The following is a 22,988-nucleotide window of genomic DNA, read 5'->3' as shown; positions in this document are numbered from 1 at the left end:
GACGTGGTCCTGTGGGCCACGTGGAAGTGTCCGTGTCTTTTTTACCCCTTTTCATGGTCTTCAGTCCTTTCAGGCGCGGGGCAAAGACAAGATCCCGTAGAAAGTGATTTTTCGAAGTGGGGTACTGAGGCGGAGAAGAGAGGAACTTCAATCACGCCGTATGAAGGGAAGAGTCGAGGGTATTCCACCTAGAACTTCGCGGTGGAGGGAAACTTCTTCCTCCCGACTTTTCCCATTCTCGGAGTTGGGTTACTTCTGTTTGTCTTACCTTGCGAAAAGCTCGTTCAAAAGCCTCACCAGTTCCTCCGCCGTGCACTGATCGGAGAGAGACGTGAAACCGCAGATATCGGCGAAGAGGATGCTGAAAAGGAGGAAAAAAGATCGACCTTAATCCATGAACTTCAATATTTTCTAACGGCAAAGAATTATCCAGCGACGCTTAACAAACTTTTTGTGCACCTCTCCCATACATAAAACGTTGAATTTAATATACTTTCTTATAATAACTCGTAAAACCGATATCCACATTTTTATCGAGACTCGTAACGATCTAATAGATTTTTAAGGTGATATAAAAGTGACACTTGGGAGGTCAGTCGACCGGGAAATTTTCTTTAGAATTTTAGCTGGTCAGTTCAGGGCGAAATAGAATGAGAAGAATAAAGAAAAAAGATGCCCACGGTGACACTTTCGAGGTCGGCCGTGTGGTGATAAAGGTAACGAGGGCAGGACGAATCCCTTTTACGATCCTAGGGGCATCCTAGGGGCATCCTAGGGGAGTACAGAACTAAATCGGACAGCTTACTCAGCGAGTCATTCGAACGGACGTGAGACCGCTGTAAATCTTCGAAAATGCCTTCTTGAAAATTGTCTGGGGCACCAAAGAAAAAAATCCTCACCATTCCACGTGCTATTCTTCCACCCTCTAAATGTAAAAAAAAAAAACTACGTGGCTATCTTCCGCACTGGAAATGAAATCTCTTTTTTTTTACTTCAAACGTCAATAATCAATCGAGAGAATATCGCACTAACACTGATGCAAACACTTAAAGATGGATATAATTAGTATTTAACTGCATAAAAAAATCACATTACCGTTTCACTTTTCGTTTCCAATTTTTTATATGCGATTGGCATGAAGTGATAAGTTCCACTTCGCAAAATGTTGATGTAAAGAGATATGTAGAATGTCCTCTAATGGTTAGAAAATGTCAAAAAAGGGGAGTATCGACGAAGAAGTGCTTAAAAGAATTTTCTGCATTTAGGGGTGAGTTTTGCTGTGAGTACCTACTCAAGTAGATATTATTAATCCGCGGTATAATATTACCGCGTAATATTCCCACTTTCGGGCCTGTCGAGCACAGATTGTCATCTGTCGATAATTCACCGGCGATAATTGTATTGTTATAACGCGGTAACCGGTACGTGCCACATACGCGCCATTATGCGGTGAAGGGTTAACCCATATAATTCGTCGCGCTCGATTTTGAATTTATGCAGATATGTATATTTAGCCCGGCATTAGAGAGGAGAGATGCATCTGTTTAACACTTGCCACCGAATGTCGGAAGTACGTCGCGGTTGGGATAAAATGTCAAATGCAATTGTTGGGTAATATAAATCGTACATCATTGTACTTCGGTGAGTATTACTCACCTGACGTTCTCGTGCCTCTGGATATAGATCTTGTGGAACATGGTGTCCTTCGGTTTCCCGGCGATGTCTGCCTTCATTTCCATGGCCACGTGTCTCGGCAGTACGCTTAATAAAAGCCGCTCCTGTGGAGAAGGTTTATTTTTCACCTCGGCCGATTCAAAGCCCCTCGGTATGGGAATAATGAAAGCTTGAGAAAAGGAAGACCCCGGGAAAGCGTCTCCGCGAACGCGAAAAGTGCCCCGAGAAGTGGAAAAGTGGTCTTAAGGACTTTGCCTCTGTAATTGCCAATTGTCGAGAAAGGATGCAAGAACGAAATCCTTGAGGCGGGGGTAAAACATAATTTGATGCCCGATCTCAAAAGAAAATTAAAATCATAAACAAAGTTATTTCAAAAAGGAATTCCCTCGTGGTCTCTCCGCATCCTCGATTGTAAAAGTACGAAATACCTCGGAAACTCCGATATTTCTCAATTCTTCCCGGGAGCTTTTTCAAGTTTCCGTAGATTTATCGTTAACTACAATCCCGAGGAAACTGGCGATTAATTTAAAAGCGGCGCTCTAAAAGCCGCGCTTAAAAAACGGCCGGGCTTGGGAGAGAGGCCCTTAAAAAATGAAGGTGGTTAAAAAAACAGCCCCTTAAAAATAGCCGCGAAATTCCAGAGGTGGCGCATTGTTTCCATTTTTAAAGCGTCCCCCCTGGCAGGCTTAATACGAGAGGGTCCCGAAAATCCTTTCTACTGTATCCTGGAAGCTCCCGTTCGTCGAAACGCTTCGCGCTTAATGGATTTCCCTCAAAGTCCTAGCCGGAGGCATGGTGGAGGGTCCTGTTTGGAGCTTTCCCAGCTCGGTCGTCTCTCGTTTCTTTTCATTAAATAATTGTCCTCGGCCCCGACTGGCGATCAGATTTTCCATTTGTCCCAATTACGAACAACGAGGGCGATCGCCGTGTCCGAGCACGTCGACCTTTGTGGATCCCTCCACCTGCAATTATCGCGCGTATCTCTGCGCCATGTTTCCGTGATAACACAGGCATCCTCTGACCCCGACAAACGAAATCGACGTCGATTTCCCGGAATTTCCAGCTTACCAGGGCGTTTATTAATTATAACTTCATTAATCTTGTCAGACCATCGCGATACTCGGGATATTAAAACGGTACGTTCATTGTTAATGGATAATGCCGACTTTCGATATAACGTAATTCCAAATTGCCGGTAAGATTAGAATTTCTAACTTGATAAGCGTCCTTGTCCGTGCGAGCTTTCGCGGGATTAATATCGTTATTTTTACTCGAACGTAATTCCAAATTGCCGGTAAGATTAGGATTTCTAACTTGATAAGCGTCCTTGTCCGTGCGAGCTTTTGAGGGATTAATATCGTTATTTTTACTCGAGAGACAAGCTTTAAAGCCCGAGCAAACTGTGCGGCTGGTCCCAGAGGCGATCTGGCGCCGCTCGATTCCTGGACCGCTTAGTCGCCAATCAGCGGGCGGCTTATTCCTGGCCGACCAATCAGGTGCGCGTTTCCCCTGGAGCCGCGCGACGTGTCGCTCCGATGTTAATACCGAACTGAATATTTCTCGTCGAGGCGACAAGGGCAGTCCTCACATTAGGGCGCGTATTCACGTCGGATCGAAACGCGTCGAGTGTTACGTCGCGGGTGTGGAGGCTCATCCTGCAGCTTGGCCCATGAATATTCAGGGGCCTTGCCTCGACACTGACCGTTTCATAAATAATTGATAAAGGCATTAATTAACAACCTATCCGAGGACACATCTCGGTATCAAAGCGACCTTGCTATATATAATATTCCTAGAATAAGAGCGTCCTTTGTGTTTTTTGGGACTCTTGGCAAGGTGGATTTTCGTGGAGAGTAAATTTCTAAAAAGAGACCTTGCAAAGATATTTTCATTTTCAGTGTTAGTGTCGTAGATGGGGGGAATGAAAAATTCTCGAAAGGGGAATTTCCATGACGCGAGGGGGATGAATCTTCGGGTGGTTTTCATTTCCTGAAAGCGCGGAATCCCATGTATCATGTCGATAGATCGGATGCATGCAATGCGATGTGCGCGAGCTCGGAGGAGTATTTACTCCTTTCTTTTCCCCGCGAAAACAAGAAAATATGAGGGGAATTCGACGCCGAGTATCGTTCCCTGGTAATAGGATTCCACCAACCCCCGGGAAACTAATTCCCATTTCCCGAAGAGATTTCCGCCCGCGCCGATTCTTCGTCCTGGGATATCCCATCGGCTCGGCTCGGTTGGTTTTTCCACCCCTTTGGAGAAAAGAACAACCCACTAACCGAGGAAAGGATCCGCCCTTTCTCTCAATGGATCGTTCCTTAACCAGATTCCCTCCGAGCGGCAACGTTCTCCTCCCACAGAAATAAAAATAAAAAAAAAAAAAGAGGAAGAGAATGGTTTTCCCCTTTCCCCGGTAATTTTTTATCTCCAGTTAAAATTTCAGAATCGTTGGAAAAATCACCTTTCCTCGTCATCTCCTTCCCTACCGAATTTTTTCTTCCCGTAAAGAAAGGGTGAATAACTTGCGGGAATAAAAAATTAACCTATGAAGTTGACGCTAATATTTATTATATATAATAACGGATAAATTTTTCTTCAAATGTATGATCTTAACTTTTCACTTTTGGGGGTTGGCGGAGATCACGCGTAAACCGAGGAAGGTGTCAAAAGTGGAAAAGGGGTGAAAGGGTAAAAAGTGGCGGAGTCGTGTCCACAATCGCGAAGAGGCCTCCACTTTAGGGAAGAATGGCGGACATTATTCGCGAGACGGGAGGAAAGAAACGAGGAAAGAAGCGAAAGGGGTGCTCGATTTGACGAACCTGTTGCTGGTTTTCTCGTTGCGTCGTTAGTCTCGCCTCGACGCACTGACGAGTTTCCAAAAACGCTTGACGTTGCGCCAATTCTCGAGGATGATGGGTCAAGGCGCCGGCCACGTTGGTTCCTCCGACCACGACCATGGAGCTCAGCAGCTGGAACAAATGGTTACCCGGATGGTTATCCAGGAAAATCCAAGCCGATAGGCTGGAAACTTCGATTAATAAATCAGCATAAATCTGACGAGAGTAATTAACCCTGACAATCAGTTGTCACCCTACCTCACATTGTCAGCCATGGTTGTCATGGTTCTCAGATAGTCTTAATGGTTCAATGGATCATGTGAAAATTTAATTTCGATGTAGATTATTTTTATTTCCACCGAAAACGCGTCCAAAATGGTAACTCCTCGAATCCTTGTTATCTCTTATCATAGCCGAGGGTCACCGAGACGCTTCATCTGGCTTGGGCCAAAAATAAAGCAAATCCACCCAAAGTAGATACGACCCCCTTTGTACGCCTCGAAGTATCCGCTTCATTAACTCGGGGACTAATTAAGAGCGATCATACCTTTTGTCGTCTTCTTCGGCATTAAACAAGACGTGGACGTGAATACGTCAGTGAGGGTAAATAATAATTAGCAACGAGGGGGAGGGGGCAATTTTTTAGAATTCTTAACCACGAGGTTAGAGGGTTGCGAGGAACAGGGAAGGTCGCCTCTGAAAATAATTATCAGGAACGAGGGATGTGGACCTACAGGGTGCAATTTTTCTCAAATTGGGGGGGTTCTTTCTTGAATTTTTATTAACGAGAATTCAGGGTCGCTCGGAGCGCGAAAGGTCGCCTCTTTAAAGAATTATTAATAACGAGGGAGAGGGTGGAATTAATTCGATATTTAAATTCGGGGACATCCCTGGAGATAATTCTGATATTTTCAAATAAGCTGTATAACTACAATGTCTAGACAATTACTGAGAAGGAGGGGGGGGGGGGTAATTTTTGAATTTTTTAATGTGTAGTCGGAGGATCGTTTGCAGGGTCGTGGGAACTGCGGGGCTGACGAGTTCGCCATTTCTGGGGCCAACCTTGACGGGTCTCTGGAATATTTATATTTACTGGCCGCAGGGTGCGCATACGTAAACGGACGTAAATCCACGCAAATCGACGTAAACGCGGAGGCGCACTTGTCAGACACAAAGCCATTCGCTCGTGTCCCCTATTTTTAGAGCGCAGTCTCCCTTCGGGTTGCACGATCCAATAAACACACCGTGGACCGAAGAGGACCGGGCTCGTCCACCCACTACTAAACCTTAAGGCACTTAAAACAACCCTTGCATACCCAAGTGCACCCCAATTGAGAGCATTCGGACCGGATTCATGACTCACTTTACACCGTCAATTGATAGTTTCGGGATTACTAAATGCGCGGAATTGGAAGCGCCATTTAAACGATCCATTCGGCTGCCGGATTGCGTCGAGAGGGTAATTAAATTCGTTAAGGTTAAGAAATAAAAAATTACTTTACCTCAGAAACAGCCTGGAAAAATGTGAAAGGTATGAATATATGAATGCTGTAAGGAGTACTTCGGAAAATTTCAGGAGGTCCTTGAATGGTCCACCTCGAACGCGATAACGATAGGGAGGATTCTCGCGAGAATTATTAATATAATGCGTAAGCTATTCTTCAAAATGGTCTATATTTGGAAAATATCAACGGGATAAATAATTGGATAATAAACGGTTATGGAATATCTAGTCGATCGTGATAATGGCGCGGTAAAAATTCAAAATGGTGCGGTATTGAAAAATCTGAAAAGTGTGGACCAGTAATTAATGTTGGAATATTTCGCAACGCGTTAAGAGTGGTAATTCTCTCGGGGAATTTATCAAGAGACGATCCGGAGAGAAAGTGTTTGGCGAGGGTAATTGCTGGAAAAAGAGAGAAACGGAGATCGAGAGAGATTATTAATGGGAAGAAAGTCCAGGAAGAGGATTACTTGTACGGGGCAAGTCGCGCCGGACTGGAGGATGCTCGCTCGGGTGAAAAGTCGAGATCGGCTGACTAATTGCTCGGATTAACTAATCCAAAGGATCGGATCCGTTCGGCAAATCGCCGGTATTAGTCTACTCCGTTTTTTCGTCTGCTCGCATCGATCAGAGCTGGCCAATTATTCTCAAGCCAAGCAATAATTCCTCCTTTTAATTGCCATTATCCTGTAGCACGGGAGCACCGATTCGTTTCTCGGCATTTTCTTTCCCCTTCCTCGAATAGATAAACGCCAAGAAACAAATGAATTATATTAAATAAATTGACTATACTAAATCTGGCGTTAAATGTAACGCAAGAATCGGAAAACCAAACCTACCGTCCAAAATGATCTCCATGAGTTGTGGGTAATTATTAAAATTATTAAAATCATGAAAGTTTCAAATTATCCCGCCGAAAGTTTCCGTCGATTTACTTTCATCTCGGGAAGGCTTTGCCCGGTTTTTCGAGACCTCTTCGAGTGGCTTCGTCCAAAGTAAATACAGAAAGAGAAAACCGAGAGTTCACCCTTTTCAGGGGTTGAGAGAGGTTTTCCTTTTCCTTCCGGAAGCATCCCTTTTTTTTTTATTTTCAAAAGGGCCGTTAGAGAAAGCAGAAGTGTAAGCATTCCTGGAGGTAAAAGACAATGGCGGCCGGTTCAAAAGGATTCCCATGGATCCTATTGTTCCCGGAAGTAAGACGCCCATCGGCGCTATTATTGGCGTCGCGGCGCCAAAGGGATTCGGCGTCTCCTTTTATGGGCTTCCTTCCGTTACTTTTACGGTTTTGCGAACGTCTCGCCCTTTTTATTTAGGGCGGATATAAGCACTGCTGGCAGGCTCGAGGGACTCCCCTCTCGATAGGGCTCTGGAGAACTAAATTAGAAACGTTTCCTTTCCCAGGGAATAAAACGAAGTCTCCATTAGGGTAGGCCCGTTCCTTCCGACCACGAAACATCTGAAATTTCCGCGGTTCCCAAACTATTCCTTTCCCATCATCTAACACTTTCTTCCATTTTAAACAACTCCACGTTGCATACATTCATCCACCTATACCGAAACCCAAAATTTCTAAAAAATCCATTTTAACAATTCCAGATTAAACATCACGTTCTCAGAGCGTCCGTAATCACATACTGAAGTTTCAAATAATTCCGTGTATCCAGTTTGGAGAAAAGTTTTATAAATATTTTCATGTCTTATATATAGAATGATCCTTGAATCTGTAGAGATCGATTTAAATAGATTTAGAGAAGATCCATTGTTACGTGGGCGACCACCGTCCTTTGACTTCAATGTGGATGTCGTCCAATCGGGTGGCCGTTTCGATGCCGAAAATCGATGAATCGATGCTATCGGCCGATATGTACGTCAATATAGGTAGGCCAAGAAGCGTGGATCCTTTGACGGTCACGGGAATTCTCTTTACGTGGACCGTGTTGAGGTTAGGACGCCTCCTCGTGCGAGGCCGGCAAGTGTCCTGGTCCGTGCAGGGGCGTTCCCTCCTCTCTCCATCTCTCTTGGTCTCCCTAATTAAATCCCTGCCCCGTCTGTGCACGTGTGTTAATATTAGGACATCCCGTAGGTCGGGCTTTGATCTACTCGTAGGTTTGCGGAATGAGGTTAGAACGGCCTCTGCGTCGCTCCCAGCTGTAGGTTCCACGTGGGGGTGTCCACTCCGGTCGTGGCTTTTCGGCTTTCTTTTGTCTTGCACGTGAAAAAATGTTTGGCCCTAACCCTTCGGGATATCTCCGCGTAATGTTAGCTCATTAACTCACCGTCAAACATAACCTTGTTGACCATTTTTGTTTTTCACCGCGATAAGAAGGGGAAGAAAAAACCCCTCTATCTAATTTCTACGGGGACGCCATCTTGGATCTTGAAAGTTTGCGAGATAAGTCATCTCGAGGAAATTATTCCTCATCGAATCAAGGGGAGAGAAGAGTAGAGACTGAGAATGTATCATATCAGAACCTGGCATGTGTTTCGTAGGTTGGAGGTTATGTATTATGCAGCAAATATACCGAGAGGGACGTCGAACTTCGGGAGAACTTTTCCTCGTTTCCTGCTTTCCCGCGACTTCGAGGACTGTCTCGTGGACCTCGGGGAGGATAACGAGGGTCTTCTTTAGCCCCATTTCGGGGAAATCTCCAGACCATGGCGGGGAATTACAAGCGGAGGAACACGGCGTGTCCACTTTTTGAAATCCCCCCGCGTTGGTCGGACCTTTTGCTTTCAGGGGAGGTCGGAGTAAGTGCTTTCACCTGGAATGCCGGCCGGTGGTTAATTATTAAAACGCGGCCAGAGGGCCGGGAAAAAGTCCGGCAGACCGAAGGCGCCATTTTGGAATCCTCAAATATTCAATCCCGAGTCCTGCCAGCGGCTCCGTTTATTATGCCGATAAATATTTCACGGCCGGTCTAATCGTTCGTCTTGCTGCCCTTGTGTGGCCGCACATTCCGGTACATGTTAATATTCCATCGCCGCATAAAATTCCAAACGGACGCAACGGTATATTCCGCTGAATTTTCCCGCCACGGAAATTGACGCCCGCCATATTGGAAATCGCTTTCCCGCGAATTATCCGGATTTGCGAAACACCCGAGATATAAAAAAGGACATTCATCCATTAAGGTGTTATCAAAGGGTCATTCTTTGTACCAAATTGTCAAAATATTTATAAATCTCTTCTTTAATCAGGGCGCACCGAATCATTTTAATCTGGCACGTAATTACGGGGGCTCCAAGGAAGACCTATCGTGAAATTTCATTTAAATAAAAAAATATGTCCTAGGTCCTAATCTAGGATATATAAGAAAAGATTTTTTCATCTCGTCATATGTGTAGTCATAAATTTAATTTTTTTTCCTTGTAATAAAGGTTCAAGGAGAATAGTCAAGATTTGCGAAACACCCGAGATATAAAAAAGGACATTCATCCATTAAGGTGTTATCAAAGGGTCATTCTTTGTATCAAAACGTCAAAATATTTATAAATCTCTTCTTTAATCAGGGCGCACCGAATCATTTTAATCTAGCACGTAATTACGGAGGCTCCAAGGAAGACCTATCGTGAAATTTTATTTAAATAAAAAAATATGTCCTAGGTCCTAGTCTGGGACATATAAGAAAAGATTTTTTTATCTCGTCATACGTGTAAAGTCATAAATTTAATTTTTTTTCCTTGTAATAAAGGTTAAAGGAAAATAGTCAAGTTTGAGGCCGGCGCGAATGGGACTCTCGACTTGGCTGACCATACTCGGTCTTTTACCACTTCCAGCTTGACAAGATCGTACTTTCATATTTCCATCATTACCACTGACAGGTCGTTCTTCCACCTGTCACTCGATTTCCTTAGGGAGTGGCCCTTTTCCCTCCTTTTCGTGCAATACCAAAATGAAGGAAGACGAAAGTGTAAAAATAGAATTTCCCCGACAGTCCACGCTGAGAAAAGGAAAATGATTTCCTGGTAGTTCGATTGTCTCTCATTTACATAATGACGCCTATCCGAGGTGATTCTTGTGACAACTGATATTATTTCTCAATCGATTTAACAATTGCCTTATTTACGAGTCTAGACAATAGTCGGCTAATTTTCCTCGTCACGTTTCGCAGATGATTTTTCCACTCGACATCCTTGTCACGTTGCTTGGAGGGATGTCGAGGTCGAGGCCATTTCCGGAAAATAAACGTCTCGGCGTTTCAATTAAAGGGACGCGGCATTGGCGGCCGAGCTTTGCCGTTAAAACAAGTAAAACAAGTAAAACAAACGAAGCCGTTATCAACGGCGCCTAGGGGGTGAACTTTATCATTAGCGGCAATTTTGTATCGCTGTTCGCTTTTGAAACCCGATTGGCACTATGCACGTGGGCTCGTTTTTCTCCCTATGATGGCTTCCTCGAATGCCGGCAACAAACTGAAGTTTAACGAGACCCGATTAGTTAGTAACTGTTCGCCCTGCATAAGGGAAGCTTTCGAGGGGGGGCGAAAGTGCCGGCTTCGAAAATCCATTAGAACTTTCGACACATCCGGTAAATTGCATCCGTGCAACCTATGCTCCTTTCGGCGCGTATCCGCGAGACTGATAACGTTATCGCATCATATCAGGGGCAAACGGCTGAATTTTCTGGACACCCGGCACGTAACGTTCCCCATCCGATAGCGGTCATGAAACGATACCTTGTCTCGGGAAATTTTATTTATTATGGCTCACTCGAATTTCCGAATTTTTTATGGCAATTAAAGCAACGTGAAGTATGGCGGAGAAAGTTCTTTTTATTTTTTTTTCAGCTTTTTCATCCATCCAAGTTTTCATTTGGCGCCTTTATGCAAGCGCGATAGTGTGGTTATATGAGAGGCAATTTTTGAAAATTTTATAAAAATTTATCGCGGATCTTTTGTGACAAGTAGCGTGATATTTGAGGATTGATATATAGATTTTGGCGCAATTTTTTCCCTCGTTGGGGAGTCCATTTTTTTAGTACATCCATTACACATCTGTGGCCGTAAAACTAATAACTGTCATCGTTAACTTAGATTTATCGACGTTCTGCCGATTTTGGAAAATTTATCGCCGATTTGATGGGGCGCTTTTCATCGCGCCGCGAAAAATTGTTCTTTTATGGTCTGCAGGAAAATCGGAGAAAGATATATATATATACTTTTTTTTTCTTCCGACCACCCAGACGATATTTTGTCACGTCGCCTTTAGGTTTACAGAAAGATAATTTACCCGGTTCATCAGTTTTTATTTACAGCCATACACCTAGAAATTTATTTCCCGCACGGACCCGGGCAATTGATTTCGTATCGAGAGGTCGACACTTAAAGTGGACCGCGCGGAATACGAGGGAAAAGTGAAAATGCCTCGTCCGGTGGGGCGGAAAACTGAAAATGCCGAAAATTCGACGGAATTGTTGAAAACGAAGTACATTCCGTCGAATCCTGCGTGAAATCAAATCCGAAAATCGTCGTAAAAAAAAAAAAGGGGAATTCGTTATCAGCGCGCAGTAAACTCGAGCTTTATCGCAGGGACACCCGTCACGTGCCGAAGGGGCAAAAAGCTCATTTTGCCGACGACGCATTCGGGGGAGACATACAAAAATGGAGCCCAAAGATTTCAAGAATGTAACCTCAAAGATCACCGGAATATATTTAAGAGTTTTAAGAATTTCACTTGGACTTCAAATAAACGAATGTACATCTGGAATTCCAGTACTTTTAGAAATTAGCGAAAAATTCGCCGGATGATTTCAAGAATTTCACTTGGAGTCATCAAGAATTCACTGTGAAAGCTTCAAGAATTTCACTTGGAGTCATCAAGAATTCACTGTGAAAGCTTCAAGAATTTCACTTGAAGTCATCAAGAATTAATTTGGAGAATTAAAAACATGTTGCACGAAGTCGTCAAGAATTCACATTGAGAGCTTCAAGAATTTCACTCGAAGTCACCAAGAGTTCGCTTCGAGAACTTCAAGAATTTCAGTTGGTCATGAAAAGTTCCCTTTGAAAGTGTTCTAAACTTCCTTGAGGATCTAGAGCATTTTGAGACCTTCCGAGCGTTCCTCGGTGGACGTGTGAAGGGGTAAAAATGGCCGTCCCTAATTGTCCTCCCCGTAATTACAGTCGTTACCATTACAGCAGCCAGAGTCCAGGCAACATTTCACCTCTATCCACGTAATGAAGTTTAAATGAAGCGTAGTGGAGAGCTCGCAGCATCCTCCTTGAATAATCGCAGGGAAATCAGGTCTTGAGGCAAGCAGCGTACACAATGGAGATTTAGTGACATCATTCGTAAGGGTTAACTCGACTCGGCAACGAAACCCTACGTGCAAGAACTGTTACTCGAAAGGAGCCCTTGTAACCCCCCCTCGAATTAACCCGAGAAAAGCAACGATCAATTGTGCCCATAATTATGAAAGTGGTCTAAGTCAAAATTAAAAAAAAAATGAGTATATCAGTTATTTCACGCCATATTATTTCAAACGAAACTAATTCAATGTAATTTCGAAACAAAAAATATATGACTTAGACCACTTTCATAATTATGGGCACAATTGACTACGACAAAGTTAGAGTACCGCCTTACCCTAGAACAAAGAGAAACTTAGCCTAAGAAATTGCAGGTCACTGTTACTTACACCGTGACATAAAAAATGGTAACTATTGTTTCTTAACGTTTCCACGGAATGCAGGAATTTAATTCTTTTTTTTTGCGGATTCCGAGCCCGAGTAGTTCCTCCAATTCGGGAGCAAGGCAGCAATTAGCGCCGTAATTATTCCAGATCTTCCCCTTTGTCCCGACACCGGCGATGAAAGGATTATTAGTCCTGGGGTTAACAGAGCTCGACTAATTAACCCTTCGTTGCAGGAGACGCTTCGCAAATCTCCGTTCAACCACCTCTTTCACCCGAAATCCACCCTGCTTGACAAACTTGTCTAAATCTACCCAAACTTGTAGCAAACATTTAAATTCCACCTTTTTAATGAAATAAACCTCGGATAAATAAAAATGAACTGAATGAACTTATTTCTCTATTACGATTCAAGTGGAGGATTGATTAATAGCGGTGGATTATTTTTTATTAATTAATAGCAGTCCGACTTAATCGTCCGTTGCAAGCTCGCCGAAAGTCTGGTTCGCAGCTCGGTGACATCTCCTCCCTTCGTAATTAGTTGACAATGAGCCGGGGGTACGTGCACGTAATTACGTCCTGTTGCCGTTGTAACGCGGCCCGCGGAATAAAGCTGCGCGAAAGAGCTTTGTCGGCTTTAACGACGGATTTGCCACTTCGACCGAAAGATTAAGCGCGGCCCGCGCTTTCGTGCAAAGCCATGGGATCGCCGTCGCACGAGAGGGAATCGACCGTAACGACCAGGTTCTCGTCGACGACCCCAGAGCTTTTTCTTGCACTTGGGAAAACGACGAAAGGAGCCTTTCCGTTGGCTGGCCGACTTCTCGAGTCCTCGTTAAATCTCTACACGCGGAAAAACATTCGGATGATTCGATGATACATTTTTTACACGCAGAAAAACATTCGGATGATTCGATGATACATTTTTTACACGCAGAAAAACATTCGAATAATTCGATGATACATTTTTTACACGCGGAAAAACATTCGGATGATTCGATGATGCATTTTTTACACGCAGAAAAACATTCGAATAATTCGATGATACATTTTTTACACGCGGAAAAACATTCGGATGATTCGATGATGCATTTTTTACACGCGGAAAAACATTCGGATGATTCGATGATGCATTTTTGACACGCGGAAAAACATTCGAATAATTCGATGATACATTTTTTACACGCGGAAAAACATTCGGATGATTCGATGATGCATTTTTTACACGCGGAAAAACATTCGGATGATTCGATGATGCATTTTTTACACGCGGAAAAACATTCGGATAATTCGATGATATTTTTTAAATAATTTCTGAGCCTACTGCAAGTCGCAGAAAATTATTCGGATAACTCAAGGAAATTTCAGTTCAAGTACATGGTTACATAAAAATATATTTAGTGGATATGATAAAATTCGTTGTTATCTCTAAGTCATTAACTGAGCACAGTAATTCAATATTACTGGATTAATAATTCACGGTAAAATAATATTGATAAAAAGTATAGATCGAATAAATTGATTTATCGAGGGTCGAAATGTCGCTTTTACGTTGTCATTGTCACGATATCTGCATTGTTGGGCTCAACGGGTTGATGTTGGGTTGATTGATGAGAGGGGATCGATTCGGGATTTTTATTCACTTTTTAATCGTATCGCGTAAATTTGATAAAATCCGTGAAGCTTGCATTATAATGAATTAATTAATTCCACGCTGATGTCGACGATGAAAAACTGATATTTGTCAGTAATCATTACTTTTCCATTTTTCATCTCGTTCTTTGAGTCGTTTATCCGAAATATGGTTCTTTTCGAGCGCGGCGACCCGAAAGAGCTTTCCACCTTCTCGGAGAGGGGAAACAAAAGAAAGGACATTCCGTCCCTCCACCCTCGCGGTGTGCGTGTTTTCCGCGAAGGATCGCCAGGAAGTTTTTCCGCCCCGTTTTTCCCGGTCCGGGGGAGAAAAAAAAAGAATCCGCGAGGCGGCTTTTTCAACAGAGGAGCGACTTTCCCGAAGAACGAAGGCCTCCTGCGGCTTCGCGTAATTTTGAGGATTCGGCTTTGTCGGCTGCTCGCGAGAAAGGCAGGAAAAAAGGGAGAAGGAAAAACCAGCTTTCTGCGTCGGGAGTTTTCCGCGCCGTAGAGCTTTAATCGAAACTTCCCGCGAGCGGCGATACTCGCGGATACTGGACATAAAAGCTCTTTTTTGCCCCAACGTTGCGTGGAACCTAATGGACGCCATTGTGAAGCTTTTTCTCTCCCCTCTTCAAAGTCATCCGTAATGATCGTTTAATGGCACTCAAATTATTCTATTTTAATGTTGGAAAAATATTGGAATTCAATTCAAAGAGCACTATTATGATTCTCTGTCGCATTTCAAAGTCACCTGCGACGATCGCTTAATGGAGCTTAAATCTCCTTTATAAATTGGAGACCTGATTTATCCGGTGCAGCTTTCGCAATTATGAGGATTTGCAAGTCAATCCGATGGAGGTCTTTCTCTCTCTATACACCTATCTTTCTCTCTCTTTCTCTCCCTCCCGAGCTTGCGCCCGTCCGATTCGCGCTTCTTCGCGCGCGGCAAGTTCGAGACGCGAAAGCTCACCGAGGCGGATAAAACGCTCCGGATAACGATCACGTTGGTCCCGCTCGCGTGTTTGCGCTCGCAGCTTAAGATTATTGCCGAGCTTGCGAGGGCTTTCTACCAGGAGTGCCGAGGAAACTGACGCGAAAGTTCTACCGGCCCTGGGCTGTTCGGAGGAAAGCTCGGGCGGTTAACTGACCGAGTCGTTAAACCGTGCCGTGTAAATCGGTACAAGCCCACAGCTGCAGGATCCAATAAAGCTGTGCATAAAAAAGCTCCCTCATTTAACGGTAATTATTATTAAGCCTTCATTTCCGGCCAGATCTATTATTAAAAAAGCTCGACTGGTAACAACAGGGATGACATTAAATTTATTTAATGACACCACACGCATTTAATTAATAAGATTGAATAAAATTTCGAAATTCTTAATCGAGGGTAGGATAAAATGGAGGTTATGAAAAGGGCATCGAATTCCATAATTCTGTAAATAAAGCCTTAATTTATATATTACAATAATTAAGCCTTCATTTCCGGCCAGATCTATTATTAAAAAAGCTCGACTGGTAACAACAGGGATGACATTAAATTTATTTAATGACACCACACGCATTTAATTAATAAGATTCAATAAAATTTTGAATTAAGGATGCGATAAAATGGAGGTTATGAAAAGGGCATCGAATTCCATAATTCTGTGAATAAAAGAGCTCCCCCATTAACGACGACCATATTAAGCGTATTCTTTCTGCAATATCTATTATAAAAAGATGTGCAATGGTAATAATAACCGTTATCGGTGGAAATGTACGTCTCAATATAATTCCAGGAATAGGTCGATTTTTTAGAATTTCACCCGAGGGTGCAGGAAGACGGAGGTTATGAAAAGGGCAACGAGGAGGAAACGAGCGAATACCATCAGGCGAAGTATCCTTGAAGCTTGCATGCCGTGGAATTGAAAGAATACAGCGAGTGCAGAGGAGGGAAGGGAAAAGGAGAAAATCAAAGTAAGGTGGAATTTCTACGCGTGGATCGGGAAGACAAGATGGCGGCCGATGCGACGAGGCGTCTTTCAGATCGCGGGAGTTCCCGGAGGATCGATATTCCCCGGAAAAGGAAAGCCTTCCGAGCGAAAGGAGCGTGAAAACATCGTGGCTGGAGTATCCCAGGAATTTTGTCGGAAGAATCCAAGTGGACAGGTGTCCCCTTTGTCGAGGTGGTTAACGCAAAAGCGGTCGACGTTCCGTCACTCGGAGTTTTTCTTCGGCGGCCATCTTGCCGTCTCGGCGGGGCACGAGATGGCTGCGCAAAATGCACTCCGCTATCGAATACAAGCACTGAAAGGAGCGAGGAATCGAGAAAATTCGTTCAGGCCTTCGGTAAACGTGACGTTTCGATGTATCGCCTCCGACGTCGATCTTTCGAGAGCCGCATTTATAATAATGTCCGCCGCTCTTCGAGAAGCGATCGATCACGCCCGTAGCAGACGTTTCTGGTATTCACACTTTTCTTCTACCACTTTAGTTACGCACGTACCCTCGATACTATTTATTATCGCTGGGATATTACACACCGCGTGAGGCGTTTCACTTTTTTTTCCGCGAGTCTTTCTCGTTGATTCGTGAGAAGGAAATCCCGGAAAGGTTGGAGTAAACGATCGCGCGCGGCGATTCAAGATGGCCGCGCGAAGCGAGTCGGAGAAACGGGTGGAGGCTTTATTTCTTTTAAGGTGTTATATCAAAATGTGACGAAACGAGATCACGATCACGTGCTTTTAAATGAATCGATGTACCCAGGTTGGAGAACAGTTTTATAAATATTTTGACGTTTTGTTAAGAAGAATGAGATTTTTAGCGATTGTGGGGCGATTCAAGATGGCGGACCGAGTCGCGCTTTATGGCACCGTGAGGAATCTGGAGAAGTTCTCGGAAAAGTCAAACAAGAAAAGTGTCTCTCGTCGGTTCACTTTAGGGCGGACGTTTCGTGGCGTCGCCGCGTCGGGGCGGGGGCGCCACCGTGAACCGCCCTAACCTCCAAGTCGTTTCCGGCCACTCGTCCGTTCCCGATGTTCGTTCCTTTATTTTTCTTCCTCGACAGTCTCCTCGAAGCTTCTCGAGCTTTTCGACTCGTATATAGCAAAGCTCGAAGTCGACGGACGACTCGAGGACTTTTGAGTCTCGTCTCGGCTGGTTGCGACAGAATCGCAAAAGTCGAACATAACCTCTTTCCGGTGGGTACATTTACGAACCGATGAGACAACATAGGAGAGAGATGGAAATATGATTTATTCCCACATTAAAATGTATATATAAATTTTTCTGCCGGGAGAGGAAAAAATCACATCGGAAGAACTTCTCTCTATCTGCCCGTAATAAATCACCGTATGAAGAGGGTCGATTTAAATATTCATGCGGAGTGGATTTTCTGCGTGGAGGAGATTTAAGCAGGGAAGAGGCCAAGTGGAATTTGATTACCTGTTGCCGTGATACGTTTTGAAAAATTATAGGAAAAAGACCGACGCGCCGATCGGGAATTATTTATATATAACTAATGGTACACCGATGAAAAAGTTCAATTTTACCAATTTCTTTTATACCATTTAAAGAAATATTTCCTTGGGTCATTGAATTTTTTGTACAGGGTAGAATAGAGAAGTCAGTATTCGATTGAGTTAGGATCTAATTAATTGATCATCCTGTAATTTAAGTCCGGGGTCTGTAATTAATCGTAATGTGCATTCGAGTGTTATTCAATCACGGCTGTAACTGAATAATTAGGCTGCAATTTCGTCGTTGGATTTATTATCTCTGTAATTACAAGACCATTGTGAAGGCCCGTAAATTATGCGCTGCAATTTTAGGATAGCGTTATCTTCATAAGCATAACTCACGAAGAAAATTCCATTGACCTCGGGGGAAATAAATCCTCGGATTATCTTCATGCCACGAAGTATCGAACCGCGGTTTCGCGTGCAAAAAGAAAATAATTAAAGCGAAATCGCTGCAAACCCAATCGCATTAATGCAAATTTAGTTTTAAGCGCGATTACACCCGGCTGGAAAAACAGGCCATCGCAGTGTCCATTTAAGTAAGTGGGTCCCTATGTACCTACATGAACCAGAACCATCTCGGTACATACAAGCAGACTCCACTAATGTAATTGATTTTACACCGAGTTACTTGGAGGTCTCCAAATCAGTGAAAGAAAAATGAAAAAAAATTCCTCCAGTCCTCTAAACTCCCATCATGAATTTTTTATAATTATTCCATAAGTTGGAAAACACCCTTGCAAATATTTAGGAATTAATTTTTTGCAACGAAACAAATCGCTTATTAATTATCGACGTTTTCCCGACATCGATGACGACTTGAACATCGTCTCGGCAGTTGTACATATGTACATGTAGTTAGTTTTAAACAAATCCATTGCATAAGTAATAATTTATCGAACAACCCGATAATGCTTCACTAGTTGTACTCTTTCAGGAAATGATGCAGACATCATGCACTTGCGGTTAGAGCACTGCACCTGCGGAATAACCACTAGATATCAGTAGAAGGAAGACGGGACATTACGTCGTTCATTAATTCGCCATTACTATCGATTCCCACTTGAACCCTCTTGTCTACTTGTCTTATACCCTTTGACTGCACCTTTGCTTTACGCGCACTTTACATCTTCAAGTACTCGTCTACTTACGGCTTTATCGGAACATCAAAAGGACTCGTACTAAGCGCTCAAACTTGAGAAAAAGATCCAAGTTCCGTTTCAAGGAGGGGCCAATTCGCGGGAACAATTTCCTCTCGGCAATATACCGCTAAACTGTCGCCGTAAAGATAAGAAAAGATAAAGAAAGAATACAAGAAAGTGGAAAATAAATCTTTCCCTCGATACGCGTCGATCAATGGGGCTCAAAATCTCGTTAAGGTCCCTCCTTTATTTTTTTTTTACCTTACACTTTGGTGCAGTTTCATATTTTCCTTCTTTCTCCAGGACTTTGTTCGCCCTTACGCTTTTATAATTTCGAAACATTTTGAACTTTTGGTAGTACTAATTTTATGACATGAAGAAATTATGTACATCTTTAAATTATCCGAGCAACATTTATAAAATATTTATTCCTGTACGGGGACGTTGCAGGAAGATGCAAGTGAATGCATCCGCATTATTTGGCGCATGATTGATTGATTGCGGAGAGTACATGCACCCCGTGGGAAACGATACTTCATGGGGGATATATTCCCCCATAATTCATACATCCATGGGTAGATTGTTCCCCTGGAGTACTTCCGGTCGAGGAGGGACTAGGGACTAGGGAGTGAGTTTCAATGAGGAACTTTACTCATCGATTACTTCCAGGAGCACACGTTAGAGAGTCTCTTGAAAGCAGGATCTCCTTTCATACGGCTCGGGGAGAAATGTTTAAGAACTTTCCCATTGATCTCGCCCGCCTGGATAAAGCCTCTTCAGGGCTGAGGAAAGTTGGCCGATAAATCCGACTATGTGCATAGACACCATATCCCAATTTCTACACCAAACCGTAGAAATTTCTAAATAATCTATGTCCTTTCATAACCTCGCAGATAAATCCTGCCACGTGTATAGGTCCCGATTTTTAATTAAAAGCAATTTTTAAGAAATATCATGCGAAAGGTCGCTAGGATTGGATGCATTGCAATTTCCATTGATCTCGCCCACCTGGATAAAGCCTCTTCAGGGCCGAGGAAAGTTGGCCGATAAATCCGACTATGTGCATAGACATCATATCCCAATTTCTACACCAAACCGTAGAAATTTCTAAATAATCTATGTCCTTTCATAACCACTCAGATAAATCCTGCGACGTGTACAGGCATTAGATCCCGATTTTTAAATTAAAAGCAATTTTTAAGAAATATCACGCGAAAGGTCGCTAGGGTTGGATGCATCTCGCGGAATTTCAAACCTTCGAGATATGATATCGGGAGAGTTTCAAGTTTCGGAACAATGCATGTTTCCTGAATAATTTTCCTGTAATATCATAAGTTTCCGCCGTAATCCATCGGATCGCAATTTTCCAGAGAATCCTTCAAATGGATATTGTTTCTTTTATATCTATTCCGAATTGATATGAAATTTAACTCCACGTGGTATTTTCTTTCAGGTTAATTGTTTCCGGATATCCGATATCAGAACTGGATATCATCGCTTCATTATTAAGACGAAATATTCTAATTTCATACCTTTTTCGGGGAAGTTTTATTTATTCACCGGATACTCGTTTTCTACATTTTTCTTTATACGGTATTTTAGATCTCGTTAATGTACCAATTTCGCATCGGAATGTACATGTACATAACCAGGCGATGATCATCCAATCTGCATATAAATACCCCGAGTATATACATAAATGTTTCAACTGTGATTCCGGTTGATTTTCACATTTATAAAACATTTCGTCGAGCTAATTACGACGGCTCGTTTCCGCCATCTCGATGTCAAATCGATACCTGCCGATTGGATAATTGGCGTACATGCGTCACACGGACCGATCAGGCGATATTTTATTAACAAATTAACACGTCGTGCCGAATTATCGAGTATCCGCGCTTCGTCTTTTTCGCGCCAATCTCCGTCATTTCGATACGTGATTGTCACGTCAATGAAGCTCTAATCAGAGCTGGTATTATCAAGAGTATGATCGGAAAAACTTAATACCACATTTTCCAAAAGTATTGCAGATTCATAACATTTTATTGACATATTTCACAAACATACGTTAAGGAAATATTTCTTCGGTTCCATGAATTTTTTTGTCCATGTACTTATTCAATATTAGTCATCAAATTGATAATTTCCCCGAAGCTTGGGTAATTAGTCCCTTGTATATAAAAAGTGACTAAATTTCCTGAATACTCTTAATAATGCATTTCGTCCCTGAATTTAAATCGCGTCTAATGTTTCGCCCCCTCGGTGGCGTCCATAAGTGGAAAGCTCACAATTTCGACTTCCGGTTCCGGGTTTTCCGAGGTCATACCCCCGAAAGTAAGGAGGCCAGGCAATTTCGCAAATCCCCCCGACCTGGATCCCACTTCCGGCCGATTAGGCTCCATTCTTGAAGGGGCGTTAACAACCCTCGGGCGTCGCGACGCTCTTTTAAGTCGAGAGAACTCCCGAAGAGGCCGAGGAACCTGACCCGGAAGAGACCTCGAGGTCTTTGCTCCAAGACTACCCGGTACTTGTTCTCGGCCGGGGAATGAGATAATACCGCAGCCAGTCACCGACAAATTGCGCCGCTACATACGGCACAAAAATGACTTCATTCGACACGGTGGAGGGAAAAGGAGGGCGCGACCCCGAGAAAAGCACTTCCCTAAGGGGATGCTTATTACACGGGAGAAGTTATTCCTGTAACAAGTTACTCCCATTATACGTCACGGATACGTGTAATCTCTGCAAGAGAAGCTGGGAAATGTACATTTATATGGACGGAGTTTTGGCAAGTGAAATTAGAGAATATCAAATGTCATAGACGCAATTTTTCTGAGAGAAGCGTTGAAATGTACATTTTTCAAGATGTAGATAATACCGCAGCTAATTACTGACAAATTGCGCCGCTACATACGGCACAAAAATAATTTCATTCGACGCGGTGGAGGGAAAAGGAGGGCGCGACCCCGAGAAAAGCACTTCCATAAGGGGATGCTTATTACACGGGAGAAGTTATTCCTGTAACAAGTTACTCCCATTATATGTCACGGATACGTGTAATCTCTTCAAGAGAAGCTGGGAAATGTACATTTATAGCAAGTGAAATTACAGAATATCAAATGTCATAGACGCAATTTCCGTGAGAGAAGCGTTGAAATGTATATTTTTCAAGATGTTAAGGGGATGCGAAAGTGGCACCCGAAAGCTCAATCGTTCAGAAAACTTTTCTACAAACTGTATGTCTCAAATCGTTTCGTACTTTAAAACGTGAATATGGCGACCCTAAGATAGGTCCTAAAACTCGTGAAATTTTATTTTTTATAAACTATTTTTAAAATACCTATGAACAAATTTGAAATTAATTGAAATATCATGAGTTTCAGGCCCTTCCTTATAGTCTCCCTATTCAGGTTGTAAAGTTTCAAACTATTCGGTAAACCAAGTTGGGAGAAAAAGTTTTATAAACAAAACCTCTTCGACGCCACTTTCCCATCACCTTAAAAAGCGACATCAGTCGCTCTTTCTATTCTGTTCTAATAAGAAATTCTAAAAAGAGGAAAGCCCTCGTTTCGGTACCGCCACTTGCGACTTCGATTTTTGATTTCTCAAGATTTTCCACCTCGCAAGCTCGATTTTCAATTTTGCAAGCTCGATTCTCGGTTGGGGAGGTTTATATCGGGTGACACGTACGTAAAGTCTAGTTACCGGGTCGTTAAACAAGGAAAGCGATTCCGCACGCGTTTTCGCTTAATGCCCGCGTGCGTCTACTCTTTGCGTAATCTGCATACCGGGTGTCTTGTAAACGAGTTTACCTCCTGTGAATAATGGACTCTTTACGACCTCCATCTGCGTTCGTTTCATTTTGCAGCTCGAATTTCACATCGAAATTATGAAATAACCTCAACGGAGATCTCGCCAATATACGGGAAGCGTCTGTGTTTGACTTAGTTTATTTAACTTATTTCCTAGTTTTTCTAATATCGCATCGTAGAGGCGAGGGAGGAAACAAGGAAGCGATTCCTCCTCGTATTCCGCCATAAGCTCGTCGTTAAACGGCGCTTAATC

General features: G+C 43.1%; 1 protein-coding gene across 3 annotated transcripts in view; it reads right to left on the bottom strand.

The window, feature by feature from the left end:
- Positions 1-22,988, bottom strand: part of LOC105694562 (adenylate cyclase type 5) — a 66,770-nt gene that overhangs the window by 16,578 nt on the left and 27,204 nt on the right. For all 3 annotated transcript variants that reach the window (XM_012415361.2, XM_012415362.2, XM_012415363.2), the window contains 3 exons: positions 4,497-4,646; positions 1,657-1,778; positions 269-361 (listed from right to left, as the gene is read on the bottom strand). In XM_012415361.2, the coding sequence (XP_012270784.1) occupies positions 269-361; positions 1,657-1,778; positions 4,497-4,646 (365 nt within the window). The remainder of the gene's footprint in view (positions 1-268; positions 362-1,656; positions 1,779-4,496; positions 4,647-22,988) is intronic.

Source organism: Orussus abietinus, unplaced genomic scaffold, assembly GCF_000612105.2.
Source record: "Orussus abietinus isolate OABI.00-Male unplaced genomic scaffold, Oabi_2.0 scaffold20, whole genome shotgun sequence".
Lineage (NCBI taxonomy): Eukaryota > Metazoa > Arthropoda > Insecta > Hymenoptera > Orussidae > Orussus > Orussus abietinus.
Note: the sequence above shows the minus strand (reverse complement) of the source record. Positions and strands in the feature narration are given on the sequence as shown.